This window comes from Apis florea, unplaced genomic scaffold, assembly GCF_048593485.1.
Source record: "Apis florea isolate Af1SG1 unplaced genomic scaffold, ASM4859348v1 contig_3813_pilon, whole genome shotgun sequence".
Lineage (NCBI taxonomy): Eukaryota > Metazoa > Arthropoda > Insecta > Hymenoptera > Apidae > Apis > Apis florea.
The window spans coordinates 402,327-418,394 of record NW_028256869.1 but is presented as its reverse complement, the minus strand read 5'-3'; the positions used below and the strand labels follow the sequence as shown (position 1 = coordinate 418,394).

The 16,068-nt window shown below is 49.0% G+C and overlaps 1 protein-coding gene across 8 annotated transcripts in view; it reads left to right on the top strand.

The window, feature by feature from the left end:
• LOC100870484 (uncharacterized protein CG43867) overlaps window positions 1–16,068 on the top strand; it is a 74,296-nt gene that overhangs the window by 28,075 nt on the left and 30,153 nt on the right. Inside the window, exons 1-2 of one of the 8 annotated variants that reach the window (XM_086917121.1) lie at window positions 9,290–9,956; window positions 13,309–13,620. The exons of 6 other annotated variants lie outside the window; for them this stretch is intronic. In XM_086917121.1, the coding sequence (XP_086773247.1) occupies window positions 13,546–13,620 (75 nt within the window). In that variant the 5' untranslated portion in view covers window positions 9,290–9,956; window positions 13,309–13,545. Of the gene's footprint in view, window positions 1–9,289; window positions 9,957–12,203; window positions 13,621–16,068 lie in introns of those variants that run through there. One more of the 8 variants, XM_086917120.1, reaches the window with a different exon arrangement.

The following is a 16,068-nucleotide window of genomic DNA, read 5'->3' as shown; positions in this document are numbered from 1 at the left end:
TTGATGATAAAAATAAAATATCGATGCTATATTTCGAGGAAGATATAACTCCAATCGCTCGTCGTATCGTACGATACGCAACATCTTATACAAAACGACTAATCATCCATAGTACCTCATCTTATGCAGAGCGATTATAGTCGTTTATAGAGTACTTCAATAACATCTTGTCTAAAGCGACTAAAGTCGCTCGTAATATCTTTGTGACATCTTATGCAGAGCGACTATAGTCATCCATAGTACCTCATCTTATGCAGAGCGACTATAGTCATCCATAGTACCTCATCTTATGCAGAGCGACTATAGTCATCCATAGTACCTCATCTTATGCAGAGCGATTGTAGTCGTCCGTAGAGTATCTCGGTGGCATCTTATGCAGAGCGACTATAGTCATCCATAGTGCCTCATCTTATGCAGAACGATTATAGTCGTCCGTAGAGTATCTCGGTGGCATCTTATTCAGAGCGACTATAGTGGCCCTTGGTATCTCGATGGCATCTTATGCAGAGCGACTATAGTGGCCCGTGGTATCTCGGTGGCATCTTATGCAGAGCGACTATAGTCATCCATAGTACCTCATCTTATGCAGAGCGATTATAGTCGTCCGTAAAGTATCTCAGTGGCATCTTATTCAGAGCGACTATAGTGGCTCCTGGTATCTCGGTGGCATCTTATGCAGAGCGACTATAGTCATCCATAATACCTCATTTTATGCAGAGCGATTATAGTCGTCCGTAGAGTATCTTGGTGGCATCTTATTGAGTGCGACTATAGTGGCCCCTGGTATTTCGGTGGCATCTTATGCAGAGCGACTATAGTAGCGAAAGGAACGGCGAAATAGTTTTGAATCGATCGAGAGAAAGAGTTGGAAAGTTGGGCAGGAATTGGGAGAAAATTCACGCGACGAGAAGTGCGACGAGATCGATTCCCTGTCCCCATCTAGTTATACAGTTGGGCGAATGAAGTCCGGCCGATAATACTTAACAGACTGGCGGCACCGCTGGGTTATTATTGGAAGATGGCGGTAATTATCTTAGCAAGAGGCCGCCTGCAGCTCCCGGGGTTGCTCCCCGGAACAGCGATCTTCGCGCTGTTTATGACAATGATGGATGGTTCCTCCGGTAATTCATCATCCCCCGCCACCACCATCTCCTCTCCGGCTGCTGCTTCTTCCGCGATCGGTGGATGAGCAGCCAAGCTGGATTCCACGCGGATTTTTCCCGCTCAAGCTGGAACGATGTTCCCTCGCTTCGATTCTTTTGCGCTCGAATTAAGACGGGATCGCCGAGCTCAAGCGCGAGCCAATGGGATTCAACGCGGAATTAGCGCGTGCCATCCTTTAACTTTGCGCTTTCCTTAATTCTTTCTTTTTTTTTTTTTTTAACAACGACCCCTTAATCGTGTAAAATGGCGAAATATAACAAATTCAATCTTTATTTATTACATTACAATATTTAAAAGAAAAAAAAAGATTAAACATTTTAAATTATTTTAAAAATTACAATGTATAATGCCGAGTCTAACTCTACATTGGAGAGTCCTAAGGATTAACTCCCTCGATATTGATCGGCCGTATTTTTAGAGACGAATCGTAGTAAACAAGTGGCGAATCTCGCGGCATTTCCTGTTCGAAAACGATCGATCGTACGGAAGTAAGCGTTCGAACGATATCCTGTGAAAAGTGGCGCGTTCAAAAATAAACATAGAGAAGTGGTTGGCATGGGCCCCGATCGCGTATCCCGCGTTCGATGGTCCTCGATCGACGACGAGGACGAGGCGTCGCACCGATAACCGGGGCTGGTTCAGGAATTGTTTGCGGAGGCCGGGATGCCAGGCACCGAGTAGAGGGGTTGCTCGAATTAATGGCCACAATCCTACGTTCAACCTCCTTAGCCCGGATTAGCACCGACACGAATGGCGTGTCATTGGGATTGGGAACGGGGGCCCGGCGCTAAAGCAGACGCCGCCAATTCCCCGGGGGAGCGGAGTTTCCGGCGCAATGTCGGCGTGACCGCGGATTTCGAGGTGGGTGGCGTGGGTCGTTTACACGCGATACACGGTCCTCGGGATTTCGGGGGCCGGCGACGACTCCACGATGCGGTTTTTATCGGGAGAGAAGCGAGCACGTTCCCCTGGGGGGATGAAAGACGAGAACGCGTCGTCCACTAAATATCGGATCGAACGTTATCTTTTCAGAAAGGGAATTCGAAGAGATTTTTCACGCGATGAAGAAACATTTGGCTCTCGCTGAACAGCGTCAAAAATGCATCGTGGTCGAGAACGACGCCTCACTGCAATCCTCGACACTTCTAACCACGCTCACTTTTAATTACGAATCAAATAACATTACAATGTGAACATTACGATGTGATACAATTGTACGATAATAATAACCGTCAATACGTCTTCTTTTCGTCGTTTTAAGGGGATGGGATAAAATCCGGTTCGAAGTACAGTTCCTTTGGATCTGTTGTTGAAAAAAAAGTAAAGCTTCGAACAAGCCAAGTCTCCGAATTGATTTGCCATCTTCTTTTGCCGATTATCTCTCGTCATACGTGCAATACGCGGCATCTTGTGCAGACCGACTACAGTCGCCCATAGTACGTCAATGGCATTTTACCCGTAGCAAGACTTAACCAACGATGAATCGCGAGACGCGTATCGTTTCTCCAGCTTTTTCCGCGTGACGATTTTAATTCGTGAGGCGTTCAAACGACGAAGCGCGCATGGCGTGGATGGATCCGGGGAAAGCTCGCATTGTAGCCGGAGGAATCGTCGGCGAACGAAAACGGGTTGACGGGGGCGGTCCCTCATCGCTCCCCTCCGATTCTCTCGGCATGTAGCTCGCCGCATTTCGAGCGGCACGTATGTAACTGCGGCTGGAACAATGACGATCATCCGGGAAAGCATTCGGTGTTGGCCGTTATTTACACGCCGCTTTTGTTCGTTCCGGTCGTGGCCCTGTGCGCCACATTCGCCCATTCCGACGAGTATAAATTACCGCGGAGAGCCGCAATTTCTTCCCGAAATATCGCTCTCTCTTCGAATCGTTGTGACACCCGCGCGTTGATTACACCCTTCTCTCCTTCCCTCCTCCCCGCCTTTCATCGGCGACCGAGTTTTTGTCCACGATCCACCCTTCCTCCTCCTCCCCTCCCTCTCTTCTCGCGCTCAAAGATTGATGCGTTCGAGGAGGATTTTCACCGTCGCGGATCTTTCCTTTCGTCGAGTTTCGACGCTAATTCAACCGGGATTCCTTCCCTTTAAAATACAGGATCGATTAGGAGCACGACGAAGATTCGCCAAGATGGATTCGTTTTCCTCTTTCTATCGATCGATCTTCTCGAGTGGTGGATTCGGTCACTCCAGAAAGCGAAGTGAAAGTGAAAAAGGAAGGACAGAGAGAGCTATCTCTGAAGGGGGAGCATCTAGCGTGCAAAGTTTTTCGAAAGGGGCGAGGGAGGAGGAATCGCGAAGAAGGATCGATGGAGCGGAAGTCGATGGGCGGGAATAACAAGCCCATGGAAACGCGCGATCCCGTGCGAGGGATAATATTACCACCGGTTGTGTACACCCGCCAACTCGTTAATTCTATCGATCTCGCCGTCCTCCTCGCCGCTCTTCTCCTCGTTATACCCCGTTTTACGGAGACGGAGATTACAAACCAAAGGACGCGATGAAGCCGTCTAACGAGCCACTCAGACGAGTCTCTTCCCGAAATTCTAAACACCTTTCGATAATTAAGAATCCTCGCGATCGATACACTCCTCCTTTCCCGGATAAAATTCTTCTTCGAGGAAGTCTCGAGGAGACCAGACAGTGGATATATATATATCTCGATATATCGGATTGCTCGTACGAATCAAAATTAGTCGGACGGAGGAACGACGTAACTTGTTAGAGCGCTGCATCGGAACTCGAGGGATGCTCTTAAACCATTAACCGCGCGTAATTCCGATCAATCAGGCAACGACGAGTCGCCTCCGGCCTTGTACGCGATCGCGCCGCTCAACTAAAATCCACGGCACGCTTAAAATTCCCCGCGACATCCTGCGAACGTCAACGTCGCGATTCGTCATCGTCGTCTCTCTTCCCCCGGGAATTGGCCGGGTTCGCTTAGTGTAGGTGACGGAACAATAACGATAAATTGGGCCATGCTTGGAGATCGTTGATCTATCGACTATTTCCAAAGGCGAGGCCGAACATTCCTCTTCCTTCGTTTCTTCCGCCGAATTTTCCACGCCCTTCTTCTTCACGCCTCCGAATAATATCCCGCTTATCTCTCGCCCGAGAAAAAAATCGCCGCCTTCCAAGCTTATCTTACACCCCTTATCGACCGTTTCTCGGCCACCACCCTCCCTCTCCCCCTCGTTCGACCCGTTAGATTTGCGTTTGTAACGCGGAGTAACATCGAGACCTCCTCCCCTTCTTCGCCGTGAACGTTTTCGTTGTTGGCGATCGCCGTTCATGATTACGCTTATCCGAGGAATTAATCGGGATCGTTTGTAAGACGGGCACGGGAGGGGAGGGGAGGTTATTAAATTTCATCACGCGCACGGCTATCGGTATCCACCGTTCGAGGAGGAGACCACCACCCTCGTGGTTTGACCGTGCGTAAGGGTGATTTCGTACTACCCCCCACCTTTCCACCTTCCAGATATATCGTTCTTCCTCCTCCCCCCCTCCTGGACAATTTATGGCTGCTTTCCTCGGCCACGTTTTTCGCGTGGATTCCACGCGAAACCTTTTCTCTCTGGAACGCGGACACGTGCCTTTCCAACAATGGATTTTTTTTTTCTTTTTTCTTCCTCTCTCCTTTTTCTTTTCTCGATCCGGCGAAAAATAAATTTGTTAAATATCTCGGATATTGTACGGAAAAGCCTGTTGCTCCGCCTTGTTATACGAGGAGTGTAAACGACGAAATTCGGTGTAATTTCGCGGGGGGGGATTAAATAGGTGGCGAGGAGAAAAAGGGGCAAGTTCGCCGGACCGTGTATCGTTTTCACCGAGGTTAGGCGAAAATTTAATTAAAGCTCTCCTCGTCCGTGCATTCACCAATTATCGAACTAAATGGAACTACGTTATGCAGCATTTACATTCCGCGATAATTATGCCGCGAGATTTTGAAATCACGATCCTACAGCCCCCTCCCCCCTTTCTCTTCTCTGTTAAACATTCAACGAGACGTCTCGCCGGTTATTGGCGCGTTGCTAATTATACATCAACCTCCATGTTGTTTCAATCGAAGTTGCGATAAATCTGTGGAAAAATTGAAAAAAAAAAAAGGGAAACCGCATGCAGGAACGTACGGATGGGCGAAAGTTTGGAAAAACTCGTTCTGTGCGACAGTTCTCGAGAAACGGAAAGGGGGAGGCGGATAGTTTGGAGGAAAGAATTCGCGTGTACGAATCGTGGAAAAGACGATGGATTCCGTTCGATTCGCCAGAATTCGGCTGGCTCGTCGCGATTTTGCGCCGCGTCTTATCGAGTTTTCCAAGGGAAGAACCTTCTCCACTTCTCTATTCACCGCTCCCCTTTTCCGTTTTTTCGCAACGCCTCCCCCTTCCTTCCTTCCTCCTTGTTTACCGCTCTATTCTTCTCGGTTGATCCGATTGTCGAGGCAGCGGCCAAAAGTAGACGGAATTAAATATTGATTCCGTCGTTTTCGGAGTCTCTTGCCGAAAATTCCTTTAAAAAATTTTTAAAAAAGAAGATCCTTCTTCCCTTCTTTCACCTTGCCGACGATGAAAATAACGATTTCGAGTATTCCCCGCGTTTCCGTATCAATCGAAACTTATTGCTTCCGCTCGCCTTGTCTTTCGTTCGACCTCCATTCTTCTTGGAGGATAAAAAGAAAAAGAAAATATAATGGGGGAAAGTCCTTTTTTGTTAACGATTCGTCGAAGGCATCGATCGCTCTGCTACGAGCGTAATACGAATCGTCTGCCACGAGCTCGCGTTGACCCTGGACCCCGTTAAGTAGCTTCTCCGATGAGTCAATTAGCGGAGGGAGAACGCGCAGTTTCCTCCTCCTTCTCCTTCTCCAGTTGACGAGTAATAGTTTGAGAAAACGCGCATTAGATCGGAGAGGAAAGTTCGTTGTCGAAACGCGTCGAGGCGAAAGCGTGGTGACGCGGAATTCTCCTGTCGTCCAACGCAGAAATTCCTTGGGAGGAGAGCACCGGATTAAACCACGCTCCTGACCCAGTTGCCAACTCGTCGTAATTGCGCGAGTGTCGCATGGGCGGTCGAGTAATTGAAAAAAAGAAGGGGAAAAAAAGAGGGGAACGGTGGTGTTGCGCTCGTTGACGAGGCGAGAGCAGGGCGTGGGTGGGCGCGGCTCGACTGAAAATTCATCGCACGAGGCTCTTGGAGGAATTTCGCGAAAATTCCCGGCATAGCCATCGGTCAGCGGGAGCCCCTCTAATGAAACCGCCGTCGGTTAATTAACCCGTCGTATCGATTAATCGAGGTCTTTCGACGGGGGAGGGATCTCGATGCGCAAGGTTTTCCACGCGCGTTCCTCGAAACGAGATCTTTTATTAAGCAACGATATCGCGTTATTAATAAAAACGATGCTCGTTTCGGCGAAGACGACTCGCGTTCCTCGTGTTCGACGACGAGGAACGTTGGAGACGAGAGAGGAGGAGGAAGAAATCGGATGGGACAACGGTCGGGAACGCGAATGATTCGCCCCGAGTACGATCCCGACATTCGTCCTCTTCTATCTTTGTCCGTAGTTTCTGTGTTTCGTGCTTGGACAAAGCAAGATCTCGAAACGATTTATCGCATTCGTTTATTTTCCCCTCTTGTTTACCCCGTCCGCTATTTTCTCTTTTTCTCTCCCCCTATTTTATTTACATTTTCGCCCGTTTACCTTTCTATTTATTTACATTTTTTTCGTGTGTTTATTTACATTTTTCCCGCGTCACGCTCGAGCTACGTGGCTGCTATTTTTACGCAAGGATCAAGGGACGGAGAAACGCGATCGATCGACGGAGATACGCGTCGTCCTGGGAACGAGGACGAAGAAGGGTTGCGCGAATTTACAGTTTCGGATTCAAAAATGATGAATATCTATCCATCCGCGCATTATCTCGATTTGAATTTGTCTCGCGCTCGACTCGATATCGGATCTGTCTATGGACAGGCAGGCACGCGTACAAGGAATACAAAGAGGTGGAAAAGCGCGCGACGGAACTTGGTTACGGGAGCGGGAGTTAATTTTCCTGGCGCGTAATAGCCGCTTCCGGTCCAGTTGGTCGTGCGCGAGCAACACGCTCGCTGCGGGCGTGGAAATATTGTCGACGGTCAGTTTGAGCGCGCTCGTTAATTTGGAAATAAGGGAGAATTTACGACGTCTACGGATCTCGTTAAACCTTTCCGCGATTAAGAGATTCGCACATGTTTCATTCGTCTCGCTCATTCGGGTCCGCTCGAGGGGGGAATTAAATCGGTTATCCCGTTAAGCCGAGGACCACGCGTCTTATTCTTAGATCCGTTTCGAACGCGTTTCGAAATCTAAATGGGGCTCGTGTTTCTTCCTAGATCCCGCGAATGGAACAAAATTCCTAGGAACAGTTTCGGACGTAAAACGATATCAACTTTTCGACCCTCCTCCTCCTCCTCTTCGGGAATCGGAGAAAGAAAGAAAGAAAGAAAAGAGAGGAGTACGCGGTGAAAAGTTTGTCGGAGAATCTCGTTGAATCGACAATTGGACGGCTCCTAGCAACTGAACTCCATTCTACGCGGGTTTTAAAACCGGCCGTTAATTAATTGCCGCCCATCTCCGTATCTGCCTCCGAACTCGGCTGCAAACATCCCCCTCGAGTTGCCCATGAAATTGCGCGATTAAAACCTTCCCTCCCAAATAAAAACTTGCCCCCAAAAACCATCAAACCCGCGCTTCCAACTACTTAAAATCAATTTACACTCTCTCTCCCCTCCCCGCGAAGAATCGTCTTTCTCCCTTTTTGCGAAACTGAATTAAAGTTGGAGAGAGAGAGAGAGAGAGAGAGAGAGAGAGAGAGAGAGAGAGAGAGAGAGAGAGAGAGAGAGAGAGAGAGAGAGAGAGAAGAACGAAAAGCCGAAAAAATTGGCTCGGTCGAAAATAGGCGAGGTTTTGGAAATTGGAGGGAATTAGAGCAGCGCGCGTTACAGAAGAGCGGGACGAAAAGCGGTGGGTAAAGATGGTTACACGCGTGATAGCCGCTTCTCGTCGTTGTCGACTCGTAAAACGTCGCCACGAGTCGGTGGTGGCGACACGTTGACGACATCACGACGGGACGAGATGCTCGGCCACGTTTCCGTCCAGCCCGCGCCCCGAATATCAAAACGGTCGCTCGTGCTTCCGCTATCGGTTTCTTGCGGTGACGGGCGGCGTCAAGACGATAACGTTACGCGACAACCCGTGGACGAGAGAACCGTACGACGTGTGCGGCTGCGGTGTTTCAAAAAGGGAGGGGACGAAATTCCTTTTTTCCAATCGAAAGTGCCAACTCGAAAATTTCCTTTTCGCTTTTTGTTCCAGGTGAGTCGAACGAGCAACGTAATTGCACGGGGATCCGCGTGTTTGCCATATCGATCGATCTCGATAACATATCTCGAAGAATTTAACAGGATACGATCGTGCTAGCAACTAGCACTTGTGGATATCTACAGGTTAGAAAGAGCCCGATCGATCGATCGATCTCTGTCTATCCCCGTGTTTTGGAAAAATTCGCGCGATGTATATACGGTCACGTAGCCGTAGAAACTTGGTTCACGCCCGGTTAAATCCTCTCTCGATATAACGATCTCGTATCGCGAAAAAACACACGCGAGTTACGCAACTCCTCGACACGAGCTTCCCTTTCCCTCCCTGTGATCCCGATACACCCTCGTTCCTATCCGTTACGTAATCCTTTCTCGAAAGTGGGAGTAAAGAGCCGGCGCGAGCAAGAGTTGCGCGAAAAAGGTGATTACGAGCGGCTGTCAGCGCGAAAGAAGAGGGAGCGTGGGTGAGAGGGCAGAAGAGGTTGCGGCCACAGTTTGGCACAACTCCCGATTCCGTATTCTGCACCGATCCGCTGCATCCCCGTGCGGCGCGCGTGCTGTTGTTATTGTTGTTCACCATGGTGGAGGAATACGGAGAGAGAGAGAGAGAGAGAGAGAGAGAGAGAGACGCGAGCGGGACGAGGACAGCGGGCGTTTTTGTTTGGGGTTACAACGCGCATGTGACGTACGCCACGCTCTCTCCCTCTCTGTCTGTCGGTGGCTCGAGCACGACTCGAACACAACGTTCCCTCTCAGTGGCCCGTGAACCGCGACCGGAGCAGCACAACGCTCTCGTTGTCGTTCGATCGATCATCGCGCCGACGGACACGCGACGACCGTCCCCTCCCCTTTGCTTCCCACGTAACCGCTTTCTATCCAACACCAACCCCCCCCCCTCCCCTCCCTCCTCTCCTGCATCCGACACACTCTCGACGACACTTCCGCGGCTCGGGATGGAAGTTTCCGCTCGACCTTGCCACCACGCGTCTCGCTCCTTCTCGTTTCACGCCACTCAGTGACGCGAGGATCGTCGCCTCGACTCGTGCACGATCATCGAGAACAAGAAGAAGAAGAAGAAGAAGAAGAAGAAAAAGAAGAAGTGGTGGTGGTGGTGGTGGTGGTTGACGATCGTCGATCGATTCGGGGATCAATCGTAAGATGACCACGAGAAACTCGAGCCTCGATTGTTATCGGTGAAAGGATTTTTCGACCTTCGTCGATCTACGGTGGTGTTGGACTCGATTCGAATCGAAATCGTTGGGTGGAATTTGTAGGAGGGAAGAAGGTGGATGTAATAGAAGACACTCGACGCGACGGTCGTTCGGTAGACCGTTATCGAGGAGAGAAGTGGCAGCGCGGTTTAATTCGGTTTTATTCGCGGTTTAATCGACTCGTGAAATGACGATCGTAAGACACTCTCGGTAAGGGTAATTAATTGTCGCCGCGATTAAATATTATATACACCGTATTTCCCGCTTTCACGTGGGAAATCGATCGACGAGAGCGAGAAGAGTGTTTTTTAATTAAAAATCGCCCTGATATCCGGGATATGATTAAACGGATTTCGTTGACGCGCGGTTACGATAATTCCGCGCGAAAACCAGAAACAACCAAATCCGAATCGACGTTCGACCCCCTCCCCCCTTCTCCATCGAGCACCATTTTTCGCAACCTATCATTTATTCACCCGTTCGCGAGACGTTATCATCCGCGACTCGATGAATTATTCGAGAGTATATTCGGTCGTTACGGATGAACAGGCGCGCCGTCCTCTCCGCACGAGGGGAGGGGAGAGGAGGCTGCACCCGCTTACGTTTTTATTTTTATGAAACGATCCGTTATGAAGGGTAACGCTGAATAGAGGTTTTTCTTTCGTATCCATGCGAGAGGAAGCCAAAGTGATCTCTCTCTCTCTCTCTCTCTCGAGTATCTTTGCACTTTTCGTTTACGATCTCGTACAAGTTTTCTACGACCAAGTTAAGGATGGCAATAAACCGTTTCTTTCTCTCTACCCCCCGCGTTTAACTTTCTTCTTTACCCTTTGCGGAAGATGGAAGGGAATGAAGGTTTCGAAGCTCGTTCTCGAAGGTTTCGGATGATCGAACGATTTGAAGCCGAAACACCCGTTGTCGCTAACACAATTATCCACCACGATACTAATTAGCGGGTAAACGCCGCGCGAGAAAAATCGAGGGATCTTCTCGCGCTGGTAATTAATCGGAGTTGCCGGCCAATTAGCGGGGAGCGCTCGACCGAGCGTGTGCTGAGCCGACGTCTCTTTCGAGCACTCTCCTTCGTCGAGCCCTTTTGGTATCCACGCGCGTGGATGGATCGGCAGGTGTCGTTGTCGCAACGCCATCCTACGCGACGAGGAGGGGAACGATTTAAAAATTAATCGTTTAAAGGGGAAAAAAGGAATCGCGGGGAACGGAGAAACGAGAGCGCAAAGATGAGAGCATATTCGGGCGCGAAAAATGAAAACAGACAGTTTAATCTGGGACGAGATACGCGGTCACCGTGGAGAATTACCTTGGATGTGGTCGATCGGTTGCGCAACCGTTCTCCATTTCCTAGTTTCGTCCCCTCCCTCTCTCTCTCTCTCTCTCTTTGTCTATGGCGTTTAATCCGTCGATTTAACCGGCTACCCCGCGAATACCTGTGCAAACTGGTACGTACGCGGTGAAAGAGAGGTAAAAGGCTGCATTGTCGATCGTATTCGGCCGGTATCAGTTTCCATTGGGGGCGAGTGGGGTGGTGGTGGTCCCGGCCCTTTTTCAATTAAGCTTTGATCACAGGGACGAGATAAAACGCGTCGGCTCGGCTCGTGTCGAGAGCTGAAACGAACATCGGTCGATCGGCGATGGGAGACGGAGGGAAGACACAGAGGTGGGAAGAGCAAGCGACGAGACTCCTCTCTCTCTCTGCTCTCTCTCTCTCTCTCTCCCGACGAAAGCGCGATAAATGGAGAAAAAGAAATAAAGTTGGTTTAGCGGAATCACCTTTCGCCCCCGATCGCTTTTGACGCGCCTTTCACCTCGTCTATCCACTTATTATACGTCGACGAACCGTGTGCCCCCGGATCGGCGGAAACGCGAGATCTCTCGATTGTTTCCGATTAATGGAGCGAAAAGTACGGGTTGCTCGCCTTTTTTAACGCGATCTCCCTTTCCTCGTACGATCGATATCCATCCAAACGGAAATGTTCCAACTTCGATTTCGATTTAGCTGGATCGAGAGAGGGGAGGGGGGGGGTGAGAAAACTCGCGAAGATAGTTGGAATACGTTAACACGTCGCTTGTTTGCGGATATCGCCATCACCCTGTCGAGTTGACGTTTCGGTTAATTAAATACCTGTCCGCTTTGACCCGCGAATTAATGATCCCGTTCCCCAAACACGTGGACGATCGAACCGTTGGAAATCCTCTCCGATGATTAAACATCATCCAGGCGAAAAAGAAAAAAGGAAAAGCGAGTCATTTCCGAGCGATTTCCAGTATCATCGCGTATCGTCGCGTACGAGGATTCGTCTCTCGCGGGAAATTAATCGGCGAACGATAGATATCTCCCGTGGCGATTAACGAAATCTCGGGATCGAACCGATCCACGCACATCTCCGCCCCGAGAAAATTAAATAAAGGATCTCTCGAATCGACTTTACGACACGAAACTTTTTCCTTTTCTTTTTTTTTTTTACTGGCGAGAAAACGATATCCGCCGCTGTAAAAATCCGTTGGAGACTCGTAACAACTCGTGGAGAGCGTAACACGGTTCGAAACCAAACGCGTTTCTCGGCTTCGAGAGCCGCTCGAATTTTCGAAACGCGAGAAGGGGTTAACGCCTCCCGATACTTGACTCGCGTTTAATCTTCCCGGATGGAGCCATGAAAATTGTCGCTAAGATTACGCCGCTCTTAAATTAGAATTCTCCGTTCGTTTCTCGACGAATCGATACCACGATGCGATAGCGTGTTGTTGCCACGAGAAAGAGAGAGAAAGAGAGAAACACGCTTTCGAAGAAACGGGCGAAGAAAATAAAGATTTTCCGTGACGTGTTTTTCGGTGGGCAGGATTTAATTATGGTCGGGAAGAAGGAGGAGATGAGACGTCACATCCGACGCGCGTTTTCTTTCTCGGATCGGTCGTCGACTGCGCTTCTCTCTCTCTCTCTCTCTCTCTCTCCGTTTGGAGGGCTTCTTTCTCTTGGAAATCGGTCGTTCGTGCTCCAAACGGGGGCTTAAAAATATCCGCCGCCCGAAAATAGTCGATTGGTGCGTGCGAGCACCCTCAACGTCCTCGTCCCGATGCGCGAGCGAGAACTCGTCGCGAGAAAGTCCGCTTCTTTTTCGTTTCGCACTCGTCGCGAGGAAAAGTCGGAAAGCAATTTTCTTCTGCGTAATAATAAACTCTCCTGTTTTCATTTATACGTTTCGGTTGGTAAAATTCGGACGATTGCCTGACGAATCCGTCCTCGATTCCTCTTCTTTTTTTTTTTTTTTTTTTATCAATCCTTCCTACTTGGGAGGGAGACAAGGACTTCTCGATCCTCGTCCGACCGTGATCGACAGATTTTCCAACTTTCGAAGAATTTCGAAGGTTCTTTAAAGGGGTTCTCGACGAGATTCTAAGCAGGCACAATGGAAACTCGGGGAGAGAAATGAGACGATAGTTTCTTTGGACGATAGCAGGCCGACGATACTTGTTTGCGAAAGAGAGACTTCTATCGCGACCGATTAGTCGATTCTTTTGTCCTTGAGACTTATCGAAAAGTTTGTAGAATTCCAAGTAGCCGCGTACGTTCGTTCGCTTAGGAGGGAAATTCGCTTAGTTGGAAACGAGGTTCAATAAGGAATAGAAATCGGTGCTCGATGCGAGATCGCGTGAAAGCGAAAAGCGCGATGCAAGAGAGTTGTGAAGACGCGTAGAGAGTAAGTTTCCGGGAAAGGAACGAGCGCGAGTGAGGAACAGTGTGCGATCAGGAAGCGAGCGGCTGTGACGAGAGAAACTGTGACAAATGGTTCAACCAGTGCGCACGGAGAACAACAACTCCGCCCTGGACATGGAGTCGCTCGAGGAGATGCTCCGCAAGGTAACGGACAACTTTCCAACAACTTTCGTAAAAAGAAAAGAGGAAAAAAAAGCTTTCTGTCCCCCGTCCATTTCGTCGAACACTCGTGTCATCCAGGATCCATATCTCGAACGCGTGCCATCCGTAATTCAGATTATATATATATAGAAAGATGTAATAACTCCACTTAACGAGCAAGAATTACGTCCCGTGAGTCGAAAGACGAATAGGATAGCGGGGGTCTTTGAGAGGGGAAAGGTTTTTTAACTGCTACTTCCTGTAATGTATTCCGTTAGGCAGCGTTGAATGGACCACTTAGCGAGTATCCCGCACGCATGTCTGCTCTGGAGAGAGCGAGAGAAAGAGAGCCTCTCTAGCGTAAGCGCTTTAACGATTCTAAAGCCTTCCTCCTCCTCCTTCACACACACATATATATATGTGTGTACCCCCCTCGACCCACCTAATAACCACGCTAATGGTCAATTCAGCAGAAACTCCCCCTCACCCATCGAGGACTATCGAGGACTCTCGTGTCGCGACCCGCCCGTAATTTTCACCCCTCGCGGCCGAAAAGAACAGCGTCGACCGAATGTCGGTGAAAACGATATGCCTCTCCCCCTTTTTCTTTTTTTCTTCCTTTCTTTCTTTCTCTCTTTCTCTGTGTTCGTTGGTGGCAAAAGGGGAGCGAGCAGACTGGGTCGAGTGTGGGTGTGGACAAATAAGCGGGGACCGATGGAACGAGGAAGTACCCTTTAGGAATTATTGATTCAGGAAGCGGGTATAGCAGTCGGTGACTTCGGGACAAACTTTCTCCCGGATTGGTTAAATTCTTCTTCCGTAGGTAGGTTTCTTTCGTTTCTTTCGACCACCGTGCGTATAAATTGCAAGGATAAGGAGAGAAGGTGGCCTTGGAGGGGTGATTCGCGGAACAAACTCCTCGAGGGGGTTGTTCCTCTCTCGTTAACGTAAACACACGGCTAACTTGGAGTGGGTAATATCGAGCCGGGAGAGAAGGCACGAGTGTATATAAACGTTAACTCGATATCGGCCCTCGTTTTCGAGTCGCGATAAAGTTACCCGCGATATTAATCTATCGATGGAATAACATTTAAAAAGACGAAACTTCGTCTCGTGGTCGTCGTTGTTTGCGTAAGATCTTAAGACGAAGATCTCATCGATTTCTCATCCTCGATTTTCACGATCGATGTCGAAGACCATCGCGCTTCTTTGCCGCGAGAAAGAAGGGGGAAAGAGTCTTTTTCTCTCTCCGAACGCGTCCTCCTTTCTTTCCTTTTTACGAGCTTTTCTCCCGCCACGTCCTCTCTTTCTCTCCCTCTTCTTTGGCTTTGCTCGACGGAGAACGAGACGAGGCCCCGAAGGTAGAGAGAGGAAAAAAGCTCGGGTAACTGCAGTAATGTAGCTTTAATGTAACGCGGGGGAAAGTTGTCGTTTCCCTTTGACGATTTTCCACGTCAAACGATCGCGCTGATTTTCACGTGCCAGCGTATTAGCTTCCTTTTTTTTTTTTTTTCTTTCTCTCTCGATCTCTTTTCCCACCAGCTGTCTCCGCCCGCTCTGCATTTTTCTGCTTTTAGTCAGAGGTTCATCAGCGGGGAGGGGTGGAAAAAAGGGAAGGGAAAAAAAGCAAAAGCTCTCGATGATCGGGTAAAGCTGTCGCGCGCGACAGATTCCGGAAAGATGGAACGGTTGGTCGCTTTTGCACGCCAGATTCAATCTCTTTTCCTCTCTGATATTTTTTTTCCATTTTGGCCGATCTTTGAATCTTTATTCCATCCCTTTTACTATAAAATAGTAAAAAAATATCGCGAGAGAGAGAGAGAGAGAGGATTTATCCCGAAAATTGGAAGAAAAGATATTTTAACAAATTTTTCCAACGATTGCATCTTTTTCTTTCCCTCCCCCTTTTCCACCTGAACCACGGTTTCGCACGGGTCGCGACCCAGTTGATCTTTTCCTCGGCGGCATCTGCTTCTGATTCGAACGTTTCCAGCATGGCTCATGAAACATTCATGGCCGATGGCCGCGGAAAAGCACGGTGAAATTATAAACGGTCCCCTCCTCGCCCTGTTTATTTCGCGCTACACCGTGGCTATTTTCATTTTAATTGGCGTTTGTTAAACCCTGTCCCCCTCCATTTTTCATTACTTCGACGCGGCTGCAATCCGTCCACGTCCACCGAGGAAAAAAAAAAAATCACCGTCCACCGTGTAATTGTCGCTCAAAAGGCCAAATTAACCATACTCCGCCGACTCTTCTTCCTTCTCTCTTTTTTTTTTTTTTTTTTTTTTTTACCAGGAGGAGAATTAAACGCGGTTCAAAGGGATCCATTAACGTCGCTTCGTATGCAAAACGTTAGGGCGGTTTAACGCGATTTTTTTCCGATCGAGGGAAAACGTTTTTTGCAACGCGTTTAAAAAAAATGTTGCCAAGCTGTTGCCAATCGGTACA